At 38.9% G+C, this 21,904-nt stretch overlaps 1 protein-coding gene across 1 annotated transcript in view; it reads right to left on the minus strand.

The window, feature by feature from the left end:
- Nucleotides 1-2,452: 2,452 nt before the first annotated feature.
- Nucleotides 2,453-21,904, minus strand: part of LOC128744593 (fructose-bisphosphate aldolase) — a 47,758-nt gene continuing 28,306 nt past the window's right edge. Inside the window, exon 6 of the mRNA XM_053841723.1 lies at nt 2,453-3,149. Within this exon, the coding sequence (XP_053697698.1) occupies nt 3,057-3,149 (93 nt within the window). The 3' untranslated portion in view covers nt 2,453-3,056. The remainder of the gene's footprint in view (nt 3,150-21,904) is intronic.

Here is a 21,904-nt window from a genome sequence, read left to right on the forward strand (position 1 = left end):
TGGTTTGATTAATTTTGTACTTGTACTTATCTTTGTAATGGTCAAGTTGTAAAAGGAGACTATGACTACCCAACAAACATGTCTGTTGAATAACAGTTAATCAAGCGCTTGTTCCCCGGTAATTAGCTGTACGGTTGAATAATCTCCTATTCCAGAAAAATGTTTGTTGGGTAGATAATGCTTTGGTTTTTATAGAAAAGTTTAACTATAGGTTTTTACACATATTTACACAAATCGTCTCATCTCAATAATTTGCGATGTTTTTACTATGGGTCGTCCATAAATATCGTTGTATTGAATATCGTTGAACTCGATGCTTAACTGCTTTGGCACGAACACGCGCCGTGCACCGATTCTGTGGGAACATTCCCGACTATCCGCTCGTGAGTTGACTGAACTGAAGTCTAACAGTGTCGAATCCGTGATTTGTCCTATTCTAAATTTATGTAGAGGAATGTCCCCGGTTGTGAAACAAATTTTGTTTTTTAACCAGTGCATTTGATCGGATTTTCCAATTTTGAATCCTTTTAAAGCATTTGAAAGATTGGAGACTTACTTATCTTTTTGCTAAAGACAGGATATGTTGCTCATTTGAATAAAACGAACAGATTTTAATCGAGCAAAAAAATATATGGTTTTTTGAAATTTTTACTTGAAGTTTAAACGTGAAAACCAAATATATTCTTGCTTTTAAAATATACGTTATTATTTTCCACGCAAAAATCTACAAAAAGAAAAACAAGAACGAAAGAAAAATTTTTGGCTGATTTTCGGAAATTCCATTGTTTGAATTTCCATTTTTGTTTCGTGCTAGAAACGTTAACTCAACTCGTACACTCATTTTTCGAGTTTTTCAGACTGTAGAGCCCACATACAATTGATTTTGGGCCCTATTCTCACAGTCACCTAACCTAAATTTTTAGGTGAGGTGACAATTTGCGATTCTCGCAGTCACCCGCTGGGTGACTGTACAAATCAAACGGGGAGCCGTTAGGTGAGATGAGGCGGATGACTATGAGAATAGGGCGCGTGAGAGAAATAAGGTGAAGTGAGGTGACTGTGAGAATAGCGCCCTTTATAAATAAAATTTAACTCATATCCTTCAAATGATTTTTTTGTCCCCCATTTTTCCAGCCTATTTCCAGGGGGGGGGGGTGACAAAAACTTTAAAAATAATCTGCAATGGCCTCATTTTACTTAAAATTTTACGTTACGTCTGTCGAAAACTAAGGTTATATGCATTATACTGCCCTTTTATATTCTATTTGTTATACAAAAAAATCAATCCCAAAACACACAAAAACCTTTTTCGGGAATTTTTTTCGAACACATTTCCAACACCACATTTTATACGCTGTATTTTGATTGCTGTTTGCTCAAAAGCCTGAATACAATGAGGCAATAAGTCGTTGGTAGTAACTTGGTAGTGCTAGTTTAATAAACACGTCAAAAATGGTGGATGTTTCACAACCGACGACAATACTCTACTAAAAGGCAAAGGCTTACCATAGCGCATTAAATTTTGTTCGTATCTACTACCATTATGGAACATAAAATGAAAATTTTATTGTTACATATTCTTAGTTAAATCAATCAATAATTTCTGAGCATTGAATCTGATTTTGTTTTTTTTTTTAATATTTCATTCGACTGTAAATGGTCACAAAAATAAGGCGCTTACATAAATTTTATTTTGAGTTATTTCGCTTAAAGTAAATCCAAACACTGGTCTTAAATTAGTCCAATTCAAATCTTTCTCGCTTTACTTTAATTGCCAATCGCAATCGTTGTTGAAAAGCGCTACAGCTGGCACGCACGACATCCTGAGGCATTTTATCCCAAATCTTTTCCAAACGTTGCTTGCAAGTATAGCATGTAACCCTAAGCGTAGAAGGCGAGAGGATTCAAATCAGGCGAAGTGTCAGGTTACTCTTTCGAAGAAATATAATTCAGAAAATTGTCTTCACTTCAAGCTGGTGTAGCTTTTGCCTGGTGAGACAGTGCAGAACCACGTTGAAAGCAGTATGGTGCATTTTAGTAGTGTTTTTGACGCTGGGAAGTAAATGGTAAGTTCTTCAAATCATTATCGATGTAATATTTAGTGTTGATTTTAACACCAGCAACGGAACCTTTAAATTTTTGGATAAACAGCCCCACTTCATCACCCTCGAAACATTCTGGAAAAAGTTCAAAACAAACTTAAAGGCTATGTTGACATTTGAAAACATTCTAAACGAAAAAGATACAGACACATCTGTGTTTAACCCATTTTTAATTAAACACTGACAGTCATACTACTCACCCTGTAAATACTGAAAAGCACTTACCTTGACGCCGCCTTCGATGAAATTGACAGAATTCGGAATCTATCGATCAAATGAAACAAATTTCTTTTATATTCTACATGAAATAATTTCGGATAACCAAAGTTATTAAGCATAACGAGTTGTTTATAACATTATACTTTATTTGTGTTGTTTCCTCATATAGTTATTGACTGTCTGTCTTGTAATAACGGTTGATTTTAAATACATAAAAACTAACGATTATAAAAATTAAAATCTAATAATCATATTTTTTTGACTTCTTCCTTACGTGTTTGTGTGTAGTCTTTGATACAGTTTGCTTGAGACATTCATAAAACAAGGAGTAATTTTTCCGAATATTTCACAAAAACCAAAAGTTATGACACGACTCTGTTGAATTCTAGCGTACGCTGAAAAAGCTATCCATGCAATGGGCTATCAGTATTTGTATTGTATCTGCTACCTGCGTCTTCGCTGCTGGCTAATTATTTGTTTTTGTTTGTGATGATCATCTATGCCAATATTGCATGCACGAGTGTACGATCTCTCAACACAGGTTTTCCTTATTTAACTGTCTCATACGAAGATGCGGTGCAAAACATTGTTTCTAATAGATATTATTCAATATGCTGAGGTTATTAGGTTTGCCATCAGTGCCCGTAGATTGGCAGGACCAAATATCGTTGATTACTCTTACCGTGTCTGTCTGTACTGGCCTGCCGTCTATACTACTGTGCTACTGTAGCGACTTTAATAGGCGTGGTTAGCAACGAATAAGCTGCCAGCTCCGGCGGCTCCGACAATACCACCACCGTACTTGCCTTGGGAAGCATCACCGTTGGCCTGTAACGGAAAATAAGGGTAGAAGGAAGTTTTAATTTTCTTGTCCGTTTTCGTACCATGTTTGTTAATGAATTGGGATGATGAAGGTGTAAAAATTGTAACAAACAAGTGTTTCATGGTCTAACTGAGGTCGAAATTCTAATTACATTTTCCGAATAATGACATAAGACTTAAGACTTTTCAACAATGCTCGCAACAACGAACAGCTCGGCAAGGGAATAGCCTTCTAGAATAATTGTATGGTTCTTCCGTGTCAGGAAGCCGAAACCTTTGCAAATAGCTGTGCATTACTTTCAAATAACAGAAAATCCTATTTCAAACAAAATGCTCGAAATATAATACGCGCTTCTCCCGTTGCGGTAATCCAACAGAAAGGTGAATGAATTTGAACCGACAAGGAAGGTCTTCCTAGCAGAGCACAAACGTCGACAAATCAATGCGGAATTGATTGAAGTGAGAGATTAGAATTTTAATTGCCAATTTGGTATCCTTTGTCTATTTCTGGTGAATCCGACCAATAAGGGCATTGAAATTCGCCATGTAGCAGCGGGAAGAAGGAGCATCCTTTCGCATTGCATGCGCCCACGAGGGTGGTGGTTTGAACTCCGGTGCACAATAATCGAAAATTCAATCTGATAATGCGCTACTGGGGTTTCAGGAAAAATTTTAAATCGAACCGGTCATGAATTATGTCTACTTTTGTGGCTTTGCATTTTGCTATAAATAACGTGTATCGATAAAACATGTTTCATTTGAAATATGTATTCCTCTCTTCGTAGCTGGACCATGTTCGGAGTACATAGTGTGAAAATGTACCCACAAGGCTTTCGCTGATTACTACCGGAAAGCGACAACACTCGAAAAGGACAGAGCCATGCATTGGCCTTTCACTAGCCCGGACATAGAAAACATTGATAGGTAAAGCACGTCGTTCTGGTGGCCAAACACTATTAGCTACGCTTGCTTGCCTCGCAGTCTGATGGTGCCATTCGGATTCGTTGACGATAGGTCCTTCGTATACTTTTGGCGAGTAAAAAAAAATGCTTGTGGTAATTCAATTATATGTAGGAAAGTGACTTTGGGTCGTAAATTTTAGCCGGCAAGTTGGCCGTGTGTTAGCTAAACTTTAGTTGGAACGGTGAAATCTCTCCATTTCGAATTTAATCTATGTTGGGAAAGTTGCCATGTATTCTATAAATTTTAAATGAAAGAAATAAATAAAATTGTGGCTTTACTTTGTAGATAAAACAGCCAAGGTTTCAATAATGCTTTTCCAACTTTGATCTTCATAACAATATTTATGAGACGCGTTATCATCAAGAACATTTCATTTTCTGAACGAATTTTGCTCGACTTCTGAAACGTGCCACTAATCATTAATGTCTTGAGTAATCCAGTAAATTTTCAATTGTTGGCGTCTTTCGCAATCTATGTGAGCTACACATTTTTTCGTAATTTTATCGCACGATAAACTAAAATTGTATGGCTGCTCTTTGGAACCTTTCTGCCATACTCCCATCTCATAACTGCAACATTACAGCTTCAGCATAATATGTCGCATTCGTTCTGCTAGGATCAACCGGGTGACGCAATCCGAGCATTTCGAATGAGGCGCGGAACCGGAGAACATCCGAGCGACCACAATACGCGTAATAATGTGTCACCCTGCTGGTAGCGGCGGAACCCGACGCAAACAGCGCCAGCTGTTGACCTTGAAGATGGCGAATCCAGTTCCTGTGGTTGCTGTTTCAAGCAAGTCCTTTTAATGGCGGAGCCGGATGTGATGTAATTACAAACTTGTGCCATCGTGGTATGCAATCATTGCCTTCTTCTTTCTGCTCACCCACATCGGGGCCCTGTCCCGCTACTTACTCCCGCGACGGAAAGTAATTGCCACTAGTGGCAAACTATCGGCGAATCCAATGGGTTTGTGGGTGTTGAACCCGGACAAGTGGGACAAGAAAACAAGTTTACGACTTGAACCGCGTATACAACAGTTGATGCTCGAAAATAAGACGACTGCACAAACGGCAAGGTCGAAATGCGGAAGAAAAACAAAAACAGTTTAGATTTAGCACTGCATTGTAGGGGTACCTAAAAGGATGACTAGAAAAGTTTTATGGCTTCGCCTCTGCTGGAAGGGTAACAAAATCAGCGAAGCATATGGATGTTAAGATAAATACTGCAGCTAATGGGAAAAAAGTTTTTCAATTTCGTGAATAGGAGAATGCGTTCCGCTTTCCGCTTTGCAACAAGGAGAGGCAAGCATCAAATTAACCACCCGTGCGAGCATGTATGAAAAAATCCTTATACCTCACACCCCAACAATTCGCTCACGAAGTGGTTGAATCGGTAGCTGTTATCGCTCAAGGATCAAAACCGTTGTTGAGAGCGTCAATGGTACCATTAGTGTGTCAATGAAATGAGAAAAAGTTTCCCAAATTAAATCAGCACTAACGTCGTTCGTAAGTGAACGGAATAGTTAGAAGATAAGCTCAATACAAGTAAAACAAGTAACATGTTTCTGTTGCTTTGACGTTCACATTGTTTGATTATCCTTTTCCGTCTCTTGAATTAGAACAAGCAGAACAGTAATTTTTGGTGCCCGATTAGGGGTTGTCTTTCATTTTCTTCAAGATAATTGTCCAGTACGTACAGAAGTAAAATCCACTGCTTTTGGCACAATTTGATTATTTTTTGTTAATTATCATTTCTTTCAAAAACAAATAATTTGGCACCTGAATGAATAACCAATTGACTATTTCAATTATTTAAATCGTACTGAAATCGAACTGTTTCGATATTACTTCTGAGGTGCCTCAAAGCAGCATTTTAGGACCATGCAATTTGTGCCTTCAATAATGGTAGAAAAGTACATGTATCGAAATAACTCGAAGCATAGAAATACAACAATTTTTTTTGCGTGGCTTCCAGTGCATTAAGCAATTCATATAACGAATGAACGGAAGTAAGGTTGAAGTTTGACGATCAGTTTATGTCCCGCTTAGCTCCATTTGACGGAACGCTTCGGATTTCAGTGGCATCTATTTTAAATCTTTAAAAAACCTCGACTGTTTTTTTTAATTTACAACATTCTGGAATATAAAGCACCCCTGCGGGCGTCGTTTTCACGGGACAGATTAATAAATTAAAAGCTTCCAACGTTTTTTCGTTCGCTTTGCTCTGCATCATTTTCCAAAGGCGGGACCCTTTACGCCTCCCAGGTTATATCGAATAAAAGGAACATTTCAGAGATTAATCATTTACAACCTGTTAATGGGAATAATCGAAAGCAGCCTAATTTATTGGAAGAAATTAACATGCATATGCCCTGTCAATTTTTCCGGAATGGATTCATCTGGACTCCAGCTCACCGAACGCAATATGCTCGAAAAAATGTTTAAAATTTGTGCTGTACCATGTAGTAAATGAAGTAAATCATAAAACTCTAAATTTAACTACATACCTATTTTAAGTGAGAATAAGGCTATGGTACCTTGTACCGAAGTTTGCAGAACATTAATTTTTGACTAAAACTAATTTTGCTGTCATTTTCATTGATTTACAATGATTCACATTGCAGAGAACATAAAACTTGCAATTTTAATCTTAGATTTCAAGCGTTAGAAAAGAGAAAGCAGTTCATGTTTTAAACGCATGGGAAGGTATTAAATTTATATAGGTAAGAGTATTTTATTAGTGCAGACCTTTTTTAAACGAGATGAAAATTACAGGTCGTGACTAAACATTTCTCAAATGGATATTGGCCTTCTAATTAGTCCTGTTTTACCATCCCACACCAGTATTGCAATTAGCCCAACTTAAATAGATAGAGTTAGCGATATTAAATGGACAGTAAAAATGAAATCTTCGACAACCTTTCGACAACCGATATAAAACTAACGTTCCCTACGAATGGTTCACTCTCCATCGAGAATAGCGATAAATCTGTTTAAAAACAGCAAGTCAATAAATAATAACAATAACAGCAAATCGATACATGTTTAATTGCTCGAAAGTAACCACGATAAATTGTCAACGAGAAATTAGTGATCATCTTTTAATAATGGTTACGAGGGTATAAAATGGGAAAGGCAAATGAGGAAGCGTCCAACATAACTCCAGCCATCCCAAGCCCCTACCTAGCGCCTCCACGTGGCCTTACCCGGTAATGCTCTATTGAGTAGCCAAGCTGGAGGTGCGATTGAGTGGTAGTAGGATAGTGAGTAGTAGCTCTATTGAGTAGCCATGCGGGTACGATGATGGGTGGTTCCCGGCTGCCTGATCTCAAAACTGCGGATTTGGATGACGCCTGAGCCACACGACCTTGTTTGTAGGTAAGCTTAACATAAGTTATTTTAATTATTTATTGCTTGCTCATGAAGCAAGCACCTCCTACTGTACACTGAAAACTCGGGCCGAAGAAAGTTTAAATAATGCTCATGGATACCAGAAGAAAAAATTAAATTAATAATGGAAGCACTCGTGTAAACTCAAATGATGCAACTCTATTCCATTCGAAGGACTGCTGGTGAGATTGTTCTATTTTTGTCCATATATCTTCATATAATGTATATTCATATAACACCTATTTTATTACATTGCCATATACCATCATTATAGTTAAGGGAAAGGAGTATCAGGGCATCGAATGAATCGAAGACCGGATGCGGGATATGGTAACTAGCCCAAGTCATATAAGGTCGGAGAGGATTCTGACGCGCCCTTCTAGCACATAAATCATCACGCAAGATAAGCTTGCACGGCGAAGTTATGTATCTAGAAACCGAAAGTTTATGCTGGAAGGAGTGTCTTATATTTCCATGGAATCATATAAACGACATTGCTTATAGATCCACCCAACCCCTTTTGGCCCTTCATGAACAGCATTGACATGAAAGTTGCTACATACATACATACATCATTTTTTATAATTATTACGATGATTGCTATTAGTAAGTCCAACTTCATAGCGCTTTAACAGCAATTTTTTAAGTACAGTCAGCAACGTCCACCGCGACCACCGAACTTTCACTGAAAAATTAATGTTTAAGAAGCTTGTGCATGTGTTAATCGATTTCAAAACGACAAAGAGATGAGAAAAAGACAACAAATACGAAAAAAGGTAACAGTGATATGAGAAAGATGGGTAAGGCATAATTTTTCCATTTTTTCCTGTGTGGACTCAACACTGCGACCAGTATTGTTGATCTATTGTGATTTCGCCCGGGCGTTTGCTGTATAACCTGCACTGTATTTCTTTTTGCTATAATCGCTATTGAATGAGCGAAATGCTTATTGAATTTTATAGCCGTGCTTGTGTATATTGGGGTTTACCCTTTCTTCAAAGCTTGATCTACTTTACCCACTTATTCCTCGCTGCCAGTACTGTCCCATATTATAGCCGTCCCTGGCGAGGACTCAATTCGTGCCTCTGACCAGTACACTTAACTATAGGAGGGACTTTTGCACTGTCAAGAGGCTTCAGTGGATGAATATAGAATTCTGCATGAAGGAAGACTTATGAGGAGCCTGAGAATAAACCCATGCTAAAGTCACTTGACATCGAGTGGCTTAATTCTACTAAGATTCAAACCCACGACCACTGGCTTGTCAAGGCAGACTCAGTAGCCTTGCAGCTTGTGTAGTTTAGAATGTTTCTGTAAACTATTGCTCTAACGTTGATTAACAATAACTGTTAATATTCGGCAGGGCAGTCTTCGGATAAATGTATCAAGACTGAAGTTTAACGTTTTCCCGACGTTTCGACACTTTGTTGGTGTCTTTTTCAAGGGGTAATATCATTTAGTCTTTTGTTCTGTTCTTAGGATTGTACATATTACGGTCAAGGAGGGTAGTAGTTGGTACATGGGTTGGAATATTTAAAAATTCAAATTGTTTTTCTTGCTTTGAACTGTACTGCGGAATATTAAACGCTTCTTTTCTGACGCTTGTGATGTGCGTTCAGTTGGCTTATGTTTCCGCGGTCTAATGCAAACTAATCCAGTGCCAAATAAGATTAATCACTTCCTAAATCTGGCACTAACTAACGATGTTGCTGTACAACTTTGCTCAATTGCCGAGGTGACCGCAGGACGGATTTTTCAAGAACCTTTCCTCAGCAATTGCTCAAGTCGAAACGCTATCTCTGCAAGAGTTTTTGCTCTGCACTAATTTCAAGCCAGCAAGCAACTCAATTCGTGCAAATCCTGACTTTAGGTAATTTCGAGCAGAAGATATATTCTACTATTACATGGAAATCTATGCAGGAATCCGAAGAAGTTCTATTCTTTTGTAAGCCAAAAACAAAAAGAAGATGGTTTGCCTAAAGATTTGTTTTCGAATGATCGGTGTGCCTGGTAAATAAAACTTCTTCGCCGTAAACTTCAAGCAGGTCTTCAATCGTGCTTCTGCATTCACGGCACAAGTTGCCTCTGCGGTTAGAAACACAACGACGTCTTCAACATCAATGTTATTTTTTCAAAACGGCTCATCATCTACGAAGCCGACCTGGTTGATTTCGTTTCCTTCTGCCTACGGAACATAAACGTAGGACTGTAAATTGATGCGGTGTTTAATTGTGTTGACCACAGTATTGCCTCCTTGCGAACCCATGCTGCTACGTCTTCGGTGTAGCGCAGAGAAGTAATCTTGGACCGTTACTTTTCTCACTGTTTTGTAAATGGACTGTCAGTTCTTCTGTAATCTGGCTAATCAGCATGGATTTTGACGATATAGTACACCAAAGGCAGACAGACTGATTCAAAAAAAGATGTTCGAGCAACATGCTTAACATCAGTTATATCGTTCGAAGTGCTTCATCACGTCCACCGAAAAAATAAAACCGTCACACAATTGTAACAATATCTAACGCAATTGTAATCTCAGCGTTGTTCTTGTTAGTGTACTAACTTTTCACATATAGTACAACAATTTTATCTTCAGATCCAATAGACAAACTGGATTCGTTTTTAAAACCGCCTAGGAGGAGCGCCCCCTACTATGTTATTTACTGATACGATCTATAGTGGAATTCAGTGCTCGAGATCTGGTGTTCCTATCAACAGTATTGGGTATCAACGCTCGAAGCAGATCAGCAAAAATGCTCACGCCGTGCTCTTTGATAGCTTTTCGTAGAGTGGTGCAACTGGTTGTCATATAAGGCACGTTGCCGTTTGATTATTTTGGTGACACTTTAATTCTTTCTTTGAAATCACCTTGCTGCCCAAACGGTGATGACAATTTCACACACCATTTGGTTTGTCAGGTTTAACCTAGGCCCGTTTCATAAGAAAGAAAGCGAAAGAATGTGTGATTGCTCTTTGACCTGTGAGTTTTGGCCCATAGGTTAACGTAGCATCTAATTTTTTACAGTACCTTTAGATCCTATAGCAGACATTCGCGATGATATCAGGCGTTCTGGAGAGTACAGTGGGATCCAATGGGTAATATTGGATTCACTGGCATTGAGAAGAGGCGAATCAGCCTATAGGCAGAATATTTTTTGCTACTGCCGTCTCAGAGAAAATGAAACCGAATTTTAATACATGTTTTCCATTAAACCCCATTCAAATGTGATTCTTTCCAGATTTGTTGACCAAAAATCGTTCAAAAGGCAACAGAGATCGAGACAATAGGCCGTATGAATAAAACAGTTTACTTTGCTTTTCCTGTTTAAATCGTATGGGAGCATTTGCTCTAAATTTTTTATTCATACGGCCTAATAGCATCTACGGCCTAATCATTTGCTCTAATTTTCGAGGACGGAGGCATAACAAAAAATAATACCTATTACATCGAAGCAAGCCCATCATCAGTCATCAGTCATTTAAGAAGTGTCATCATGTATCGCAAGTCTACACCTTTCAAGCCGGTTCGTAGCAAGGAAGAGCTTGAAGGAAAATACACTTTCAAGCGCCAAATGTCTTCTTGTACTGCCAAAGAGGTAAGCCCTTCGACAGATTGCTCTTTACTGGCTATATTGGTATCATCTTTCCTTTACCCCAGAAGCAGCGCGATGAAACTGTTCGCCCGAAAACTGCCGGTCACAACTGTTACCGTCCATTGAACCAAAATGGCCTGCAAAGACCATGGTCCAGCAGCTCACTGGTGGACCATAAGCGAATGCCTAATTCCAGAGAATTGCCGAAATTTACGTCATTACGTCCACTTGGATTTCGTCCGTCATACTTGACGCAAAATAAAACACGCCAAGTTAAAAAAATAATCGATACGATCGAATCCAACCCAAAAATCGAAGATGAAAAGCCACCATTTCTGGTTGATAGCCAGGTTACTTTATCGGATGAAGGAACGGAAATTGAACGAAGTGAAGTATCGCGACAAACACAGCTGGGACCGAACAGCGAAGAACCTGATTTGGAATCAACTTTGATTTGGAAGCCAAAGTCACTACCGCGGCAGACGGGGCTGTTGGAATTGGGACAGGTAAGTCATGTGCTTTGCTGAAGCATACACTTTCCATAATATTCGACATTTACAGAGTAACGGAAACAACAAACCAATGCAAGCAAGTTCGGAATCTCATCCGATCGGCGTCCATTGCACAGGATGCGAACAATTGAAGGCTGTAGTCGCGCGTCTGCAGCACAACTTAGACAAATACCGTTATGCTCGCGCCAAGCTTCGAGACACGATTAATGGGTTGAATGAGGAGAATCAACGGCTGCGATCGGCGAAGTAAGTTTCAAGTGTTTAGATGACTTTGCTTTCTATTGAATGGATTTCTTTTAGTAAAAGCATCCAAAATAAATATGACGACAAATTGGAACAACCGGACGAGAGCATTGAAAAAGGAGGAGAAGACGCAATGACTGGTCGTGAGAATTTACGAAACCAAAAACGAGCTCGACAGAGGGCGATTGTTGTTAGACGGTACGAAGTGTAAACTAGGTCTACAGAATCTATTTGATACAGTACCTACTAGTGTTCGATACTATTTTAAAAATTTCAAACTATGTTTTTCTCAAAATTAATTCAATGAAATGGCTGCTAACATGCTTATGTCAATAAATGCTGCTTGAAGAAATGGTGTTTGTTTATTGTTATTATTATAGTGTTATTATAGTCGCTTTAACAGCTTGGGTGTCGGTTTTCGGCAGGTGTCGGCAACTGAAGCAAGATTCAAAATCATTTCAAAAAACGACAGAGCAACGGCAAAAGTGACGAATACCTGAGCGATCAGCTCATAGCAGAGGTTGGAAAACTCGCAAAATGAATAGATACGCCGAGCATCGGCAAACGGTTTTTATCATGATAAAACAGCTACGCGAGTGGTTCAATTCGCCTATAACAATGAGCAACATACACTCACGCTTCGTAGCATCGCTGAATATACGAATATCGTGAGCAACGCAAAGCAAAGTGCGATGCTTTTTGCTGCTTGTAAAGCCACTAACACTACTTTAAACTATTCCCTGTACGTGGTAATATTATTTTGAATAATTTCCGACGTCCCCGGGCATTCTGTATCCAAAAAATCGAACACACTCAATGTTCAATATTCAATTTTTGAACGAATTCTGATGTTCACATTGAGGTTCTGTTCGTGATAAAATTCAAAGCTGATGCGTGCATTATCGGCGAGGCAGGCGAATAGTGTATGTTCATGAGGGATGTTCATCGATTCAAATGATCACTTTTTCGCGAATTCTCCAATCACTGGCTCATAGTATTCGTCGGGTGGAGGAGAGTAATACATATTCACCGTTTTCAAATGAGGATTGAGAAGATGAAAGTTCGATTTGATAAACAAACGGTATTTCATAATGCTACTAAGCTCAGTCAAACGGAATAGCGATGCGCCGGTATGGCTGTAGCCCGCTGAAGTTTATTTATCAATTCTGAGGCTCCCAGAACTTTATAAAGGAGATTGCTGCAAAAGAAAAAGTTCAATTCCTGTTGCTTTAAAGGGAAAGTGAAGCTTACGAAGTACATGGGTTTATATTGATGGAAATGGTCTACAATATTCCACCACTTTGGCCTCTCTTTTGTTGAATGACCCAACAAATCTACACCACAAGAACTTTAGAAAGTATACTCGATCATATAACTGCCTTGCACCGGTTGCTTGAATGGGTGCCCAGATTTCCGATCCTCCTAGTAGTGTACCGTACTTGTTTAGAATCTATCGAACGACTCACCTTCATCCATCCGAATGATTATCGAAAAAATCTGCACAACTCTTCCAATTGACAGCATTCAGGCGCTGAAGAAAAGAATGAAGGACCCAACCCTGAAGTGTTTGACGCCATTGATCTTTTTCATCGTAAAAATAGTAGACTTGCCACTTCATGTAGGGGCACCTGGGGTAATAAGCACCGTCGAGGCAAAATGCACCCCCTTTGTTTCTAAGCCAAAACACAATTTAAAAATAAAAAAGTAATTCTGCCAGTTAAATCGATGTTTGCTTTGGCTACTAAGTGAATTTGGCAGTTCTATCTAACAAGGAAAGGTAAATAATAATAAAAATATGTTTTCTATAAACAACCTGTAACCTTTCGCTTCGCTTCACTAGCACTTTTTAACTGATCCGACCAGATTAATCGATTCTAAATATTATAATTCGATTAATTGTGGTATCCGGAAGAACAAAACACAAATTTTCAGCAGTTTCCGTAGTTGTGCTGCATATGCGCAATAAATTTTATCGTGTATATTGGATTAACCTGAGATGTGTAGGGAGGAGGGAGGGAATCTAATCGCAAATGACTGTAAGATGGTCAACGGGTGAAAACAGTTCTTCTCTGAAATGAGCCTTTGGGCAGATAGCTGAAACAATTCCCTACAGATTGGTATACAAACTAATTGCTATTCGATATTCGAATTTTTCATCAGACGGTTTTTAACCTAAAATCCGTTATATCCTATTTATTAATACCGATAAAGCAAAACAGACTTTAGCAAAAATATGCCTCTTTTATGTGCAAAATGTTTTCTAGAACATCAGATTGAGTTATCTGTTGAAATAAACATGTTACAAGTAGAAATATGATTTGAGGGGTCGTTTATAAACAAAGGTCTATTGCTGAAAATGGGTAAAAGGTAGAAGTTTGACAAGTTCAGAAAAAATACTTGAAATTGGTTTATCTTTAATATTTTGAAACCAAAAAAATGAAAACAAATTTACTCAAAAAGTTATTACTTAAATTGTTGTTAAGATAACACCTATATATTGGACGACCTCTTCAAAAGATGCATCATATTTTCATTCAAAAAGTTTCCGAAGACCACATTGAACTGAGACATGCCGGTAAACCGCTAATATTTTTGTCCCGAAATTTTGATTACTGGCCCATAGTGCGCTGGTAAGGACTGCCTACCATGGTCGAGATAAGCTGGCAACGGCTCTACACTGGAATATTTCCAAGATTCGGCTCGACTACTGCAATTAACACGTCATAATGCTAGTAAACGCCGCCTGCAAGCTAATCTCCCAGATCCTGTTACGCCGGCTGTCACCGATAGTACAGAGTTTCCTAGGGAATTACCAGGTGGACTTCATGGTAGCTCGCGCAACTATGGATAAGGTTTTTACCTTCCGACGAGGGGCTCCGTAGCCGCAAGGTTACCGAGTCTGCTTAGAGAAGCGAGTGGTTGTGTATTCGAATCTTAGTAGAACCAAGCTATTCGATGTCAAGTGACTTTAGCATGGGTTTATTCTCCGGCTCCTCACTACTCTTCCTTCGTGCTGAATTCTTTATTTATCCACTGAAGCCTCTTGACAGTGCAAAAGTCCCTCTTATAGTTAAGTGTACTGGTCAGAGGCACGAATTGAGTCCTCGCCAGGGACGGCTATAATATGGGATAGTGCTGGCAGTGAAGAATAAGTGGGTAAAGTAGATCAAGCTTTGAAGGAAGGGTAAACCCCAATACACACAAGCACGCATAAAATTTAATAAGCATATCGCTCACTCAATAGCGATTATAGCAAAAAGAGATGCAGTGCAGGTCATACAGCAAACACCCGGACAACGTGCCTGTCTTTATTAATTTCAAAGCAGTATGCGATACAATCGATTGAGACTAGCTATGGCAGATAGTGCACGAACACGGTTTGCCGGATAAACTGACGCAACTGTTCAGAGCCACAATGGATCAAGTCATGTGTTTCGTGTACATCTCGGGGATACACAAGGTTCTCGGATTGAGACAAGGTGACGGCTTATCCTGCATGCTGTTCAACATCGCTCTTGAGGAGGTCATCCGACAAGCGATCATCGAAACGAGAGGCACGATTTTTACCAAAGGTAACCAACTTCTAAGCTTAGCAGATGACTTAGACAGGAGCTTTGTGATGGCGAAAGCAAGCTATGCGAGGCTGAAAGTGGAGCCTAAGAGTATTGGGCTAAAAATAATTGCGTCGAAGACCAAATAAAGCAAAGCCTAGGTGCTACATTCCGTTACCGAAACTTGACCTTCTTGTCATAAAAATATATGACAGTCTTCGCAGCTAGTTGTTAGAGTACAGGACAATTGCAGAGCCAGTTGCTACGATCTTATGGACTCTATCAGCCTCTCCGGGATTCGAATATACGACGACTGGCTTATTAGGCCAGCATCATACGTCGAGGCCAACTGGGAGGCGAAGACCAAATACATGAAAGAAAGAAGCTCATAGATGTTGAGATGAACCTATAATGGTTAATGAGTTCAAGAATGTGGGATCGCCGGTGGTCTCGGACAATAACACAGGACACAATACAACAAGAGATTCAGTGGCGCATTCAAGTGGAAAATCCGGCCTACTTAGCCTTTCGCAAAATGCAACTATCAAAAAACATACACCGCCGTACGTAGCTGACGATGTACAAAAGCCTTATTACTTCGGTTGTTCTTTATGGACTCGAAGCCGTGACGCTGCTCACGGAGGACATACACGCCCTTGTCGTGTTCGAGTGGACGGTACTGCAGACGATATATTGCGGAGTGCAAACTGAAAGCAGAGAGTTACGGAGGAGTATGAATCACGAGCTAGTGGTACTATCCCGTCATATATCTGGCGAAAGTTGGTAAGCTACGGTTAGCCGGACATGTCGTCAGGATGCCAAACGACAGTTCGACGAAATCAGTTCTCTTTAACTACACCACCGGCATTCGCGACTTCTTCGGGGTTGGGATTTGAACCTGGGTCCTCGGCGTGAGAGGCGTGAATGCTAACCACTCCGCCGCGACTGACCCCTGAAAAATTCTTCATATAGGTCATACACACAAGTATTTTGTTTTATTACCCATCACCGGAAACCGTTGCACATGTTCGGCTAAGAAACAATCAAAATTGTAAAAAATTAACCATGTAAGTAATTTGCAGATTCAGGAGAGACTATTGAAGACTTTTTATTTAACTCCAACCAACTATCTTTGAAAACTTGTAAATGAAATATGAACATATTTCGTTATGAATTATGTGCAAAACGTGCCCCTCTGTTCATATCTCGGAAAACATTTCTAAGAAACATCTGGTGAAACAAAAAGCTTCCTCAATTTGTCAAGCGGTATTTAACTTAAAACTCAATTTCATTAAGCAAACAAATCGCCGAAAACGGTTTTGTGAGTAAACTCAGCCACAGGACGCTCTCGAAGCCCACATGGACGCTTCGCCCAATTAGTGCAAAGCGAGAAAGATCAACATTTGCAAAAAAAAGTACTCCAACAAACAAGCAGCGGCTCGATATGGGACTTGTCAGCTTGTAAGAACGCCTTCAGAGCTTCTGTTCTCCGCAGAATATCTTGTTCGCACCTGAGCACCATCCAGTTCGAAAAGATCTAACGATATTCATCCACACGGTGCAGTGTGTTCGCGTTGTTGAATCGGAACTCACCTATTGGCGAATATAGTCAACAAAGTCATTAACAACTCGACACAGCCGTTCCACCAACGGCGGCCCAGCCGCACCGCTAATTTCCTCTCACCAGCATCAGCCTTTCGCACAAGCTAAACTGTGCTAATCAGCTGACTTGGCGATGTTTGTCCCCGCGTTCACCTCCGCTGATTACGTAAGCTCAATTTTCTCTCGCCCCAAATCGGTATCCGGTTTCCGTCGGCAAACCGAATCCAGCACGGGCGGCTAGCCTTCAGTGGTACCAGATGGAGACCATTTAGGTACCTATAGGTATGCCGAATGTCGGCGTATGAACACACGGTGGAAAAGTAGGTTTCCAAATGAGAGGGAAAACGAACCAGCCCCGACGAGCTTTCCTGGCTCGTGTGTCACCTTTATAAATATAAAAATGAATTGAGCGCAACCAGTCGTATCTGTCTGTATCTAGCCATTTTTTTACAGACAAGTGGCGGGGTTGATTGAATTGATAAAATGTGTTGTACAATCATGTTAGGGCTGGAAAACATGCTTTTTGTTTTCGGTTCCATGGCACTTTTTAGCGAGCAAAATTCACTTAAGTTTCATCATTCAATTTACATTCTTTCAATTTAATTTGGAATTGCTTTCAGTGCTGAACTATTTTCCAACAATGATTTCATTTACTGGCTCAACTTTTCCCCTATAACATCGCTCTCATATTGTGCTCTAACCGACAGCAATTGTCTGTGAAGTTTTGAATTCGGAAAAGTTGATCGTTCGCCCAATGATGGCTGCTCGATTCACTGAAAATGCAAACTTTGTCTGCTCGCTCTCTCACACACCACGGCGTCCACGCAAAATTATTGATGCCATTGCTGATCGAGAAAAGCATTTAATTTTGCACTATTGTTATGGTCGATGGCGGCAGCATGCCTCCAATCATCAACCATTGAGTGGAGTCCAAAAACAGTGTATAAATAAGCAGGGCGGGGAGAGGAGATGGCTTGTTTGGCAATATTATTACCCGAAATAAATGAGCGTATTGATAAAGCGATGACATGATTTGCAAGTGACATTAATTCAAGTTTACGACCTGGCGCCAGATCAAAGCAAATTAATATAAAATCTGTTTTCGATTTATTAATTACTGCTTCGATGAACTACCTCAACTGTATTAGGTAGATAGAAAAAGCTGACCGGAAAGCAGTAGAGCGAGAATTATGGGGGTGAATATCAATTAAAGTGTATTTTAATTGAAATTTACTTAAAATTTGTAAATATTACCGATCACTTTTCGATTTGTATTAAAAATTTGAAATAACTTCTCTACTTTTTCGTTTCGGTACATCCTAAACAAATCAATTCATAATTATGAAAGGGATGTGCGAAAAAGTAGCTTTGATTAGTGATAGTTTTCATCATTGAAGTGGAGAACTGAGGATAGGCTCAAAATCGAAGAGGTTCGAACCAATAAAACTTCGAAATATAATACACATGGACTGAATATAACGTTTCCTTTCGCAATATTTCATCATCATAGTGATTGCTTAGAACGTGGGCAGTATCCGAAAGAATGCCGAATGATTATTGAGCAAATTCCCCCTTTCTCATTACGTTTACGAAATTGCCTCTTCAGATTGTACTTTTTATCGAAATAGTCCTCCACACGTTCATCATCCGAATATGTAAACAACAACGGTGGGTAGGCATCATTGCAGCTGCCCACTAATGCACGGGTGTTGGCGGGCGCGGATAGATACCGTGCGCTGAACTTGAAACCGAGCTGCAGTTAGATTGGCCGGCTATTCAAGTTCAAGCGGAGGCCATCTGTTTTTCGACATAACACGCTGCATTTTGCTTTATTGCCTAGTGATCGGACAGTGTACTTTCAGAACAGAAGGCAATAAAACTAGTTAAGTCATATGCACATATGTGCCTATATCAGCCGATCGACTGCAATGTCTAGCTCGGAAATATTTGCCTAGCGACAAATAGCAGAACACGGTCTAGTTGAAACGAGTTTTTAATAGTTGCAATTAAAAATTGGCAACCTATTTTTCAGCTGTCGACGGCCAAATACCCTTTCCAATAAATAAGGTGATTTAGTAGATTACGACGCCAAATGGATTCAAATGCGTATAACGTGAGCATTCAATGATATTTCGATATTCAATTTTTTGAAAGTTACTTTGAATTTGTACTTCCATAGTACAGTTTCCCTTGAGAAAAAACAGCAAAACCGGCCCAATCGCCAAGCGATTTCCATAAACTGCTGCTTATTGTAGAAGAAAAAACCAACAGAACCTGCAATATTACAGGCTAAACCTTTCAGCCTAGCCAGTCGTCGTTATCGAGGAATCACCTAGTTTACATGCAGTTTGACAGGTTTTACGATACAAATTTGTAAAAATATGTCACCTGTGCTTATATTTGCCAAAAGCAAATTTGCAAAATAGGTGAGGAATTTAATTATTCTGAAGTTCATCTGTTCTCGATGCAAGCAAACCAGAAGTATAAGGAAAAATAAATAACGGCAGTGTCAAACGAAATCATTTCCCGTTAGTAATTGCATTTTTGTTTGTAGATTTATTTTAATTAGGCTTCGTGCACAAATTACGTGACGCTCAGAGGGGAGGGGGGGAGGTCAAGCTAGCGTTACTTTTTGTTACGTAGGGGGGAGGGGGAGTCTTGAGAAGAGTTACGTAAAAAATTTATCAAATTGAAAAATTACGGAATTATTTTTTGCTGAATAAATCTGAGCAGTTGAAAACCGTTTGGCCCAACATGTAACATGGGGTGATGCCTAATTGCTGTTTCAACTGTGTAATTCTATGATTTTAGCCACGATTCTACTTGATCAAATCCATTCAAATCAATTTTTTTGTTCTGAACTCAGACTTGGCTGTGTTAAATCATACAGTTTGATCAGAATTCTGAATTGACATTCTGATCATAGTAGTTTTGATAGGAATGTATAATCGATGCGTTTCTTGAGTTAGCAAAACTAAAAACAATTAAACGGATTGTGCGAGTCTTATTCAATGATAGGGGGGGGGGGGGGTTGGTTTAGTTAACGTTACGTACTTTAAAGGGGGGCTATGCCAAGCGTTACTTATTGTTACATAGGGGAGGGAGGGGGTCAAAAAACTATAATTTTTGCGTTACGTAATTAGTGTACCACGCCTTAACGGGAAACTATCAGTCATCAACTTTTCGTCGTTCAGCCCAATTTCGGAAACAGTTTTTGGGCCCAAAAGCGGGGTTCTGTTTATAAAAATGTAAATACTGCATTCTTCTTGCCAATCTGAACACAGCGAATATATTTTCATGAACAGAATTTTCGTAACGAATGACATACTTTAGATTACCGCGAATGCGTATAAAAGGACTGTAAACCTTCTGGTTCCAATAAGACGCACGCGAGCATTTCCAGCTTAACTAGCAAAACGGTTTGTCTCGACTATTTTTCATTGGAATAAAATTTTGCTGGTATGTTGGATGTCACGCAAGGATTAATTTTTCAGTACATATATATTTTTTCGTCAACAGTAATTTTTCAAAAGCGCGTATTTAGAGTAGAGATTATTTGTTTTTTTAAAAAACCATTTCTCGTAAACTACTTATTTGATCAAAGTGACGTCCAAAGAAAAGTGAAAGGAAATTAAGTGTATTTTTAGAAAGAAACTATACTGAAAGAAAACCTGCAAAATCACAATAAAAACATAAAATGTGAATTATCTCAAAACATGTACCCTCCGATTTACCTCATAATTTTAAAGATAACTTAAATTATACCCTAAAAATGGGCTAAAAGAGCTATGGACATTTTAACAATCGTGGAAAATTTTGTGAAAAACCTTTTTACAACTGATATTTTTCTTAGATTGTTGAAAAAATTTATTACATTTTCATATTTTTGATCTACAGTCACCCATGAAAACGCATTAGTAAAGTGTCAAATCGAAATTGTAGCTGTAATCCGGTTAACAATAGTTGAGCATATTCTTCTATAAATATTGGAAATTGAAAAGTAAGAACATTGATGCTGATAAAATCATCAAATATATAGCAATATGCACAAACAAGAGAAGAAAATCCACGAAGAGGCAAAATGCAAAGCTCGATTAAAAATGACTCAGCTTCTCGTTCCAATCGTCACTTTTTCGAAATTGATGAGCACAAATTAGAAACGGCAAAGAGGTGGCCATTCGTACTGTTTCGGAAGTAATGGTAAATTCAACTAATTAATTTCAAAAGAGTAATTCTTTTCGAAATGGAGCCACTGCTTACACGAGGTCCTTAAATATTGAAAACTTTGCATATGATTGGTTGAAAATGGTTAAAAAATGAGAATATCAGTTCAAATACTTCCAAACAGTGTAACCCTCGTTCACCTGGGGTCAGATAATTTTCAAAAAATGGTTTTTTAGCAATTCTTGAAACCATTTATGCAATATTTCCCAAATTTGCTACTAAACGAGTAACAAACGATACGGTTTTGTAAAGAAAAACGATAGGGTCTTCAAACAGAGAGAAAAATTATTTGGCGCCATCTTGGATTTGGCCGCTATATTGGAATTTTGCAAAAAATCGCCTTGTTCGCTTTGAGGGCAGCAATTAATTTTAGTTACAAGCTCACCATTGGAAAGCTAAAAACTGATAAAACAATCAATTTCCGGGAACAAGGATTACAATTTCTATATAACTGTTAACTTTGCTACACAAAATGGGTTGTTTCATCAAAATATTTTCAATCCATATTTAAATTGATTTATATTTCTAATTGAATTTTGTCTTTTGTCTTTCCAATGGCTTGAAATTAAAATAACTTGTGCGATTATAGTGAAAATGGAGGTTTTCTTGAAAATTCTCCCGACTTCTTGCCAAATTCCCTAATTTCGAAAGAAATTGTTTCCAAAAACAATGTTGAAACTG

The sequence above is a fragment of the Sabethes cyaneus genome, chromosome 3 (assembly GCF_943734655.1).
Source record: "Sabethes cyaneus chromosome 3, idSabCyanKW18_F2, whole genome shotgun sequence".
Lineage (NCBI taxonomy): Eukaryota > Metazoa > Arthropoda > Insecta > Diptera > Culicidae > Sabethes > Sabethes cyaneus.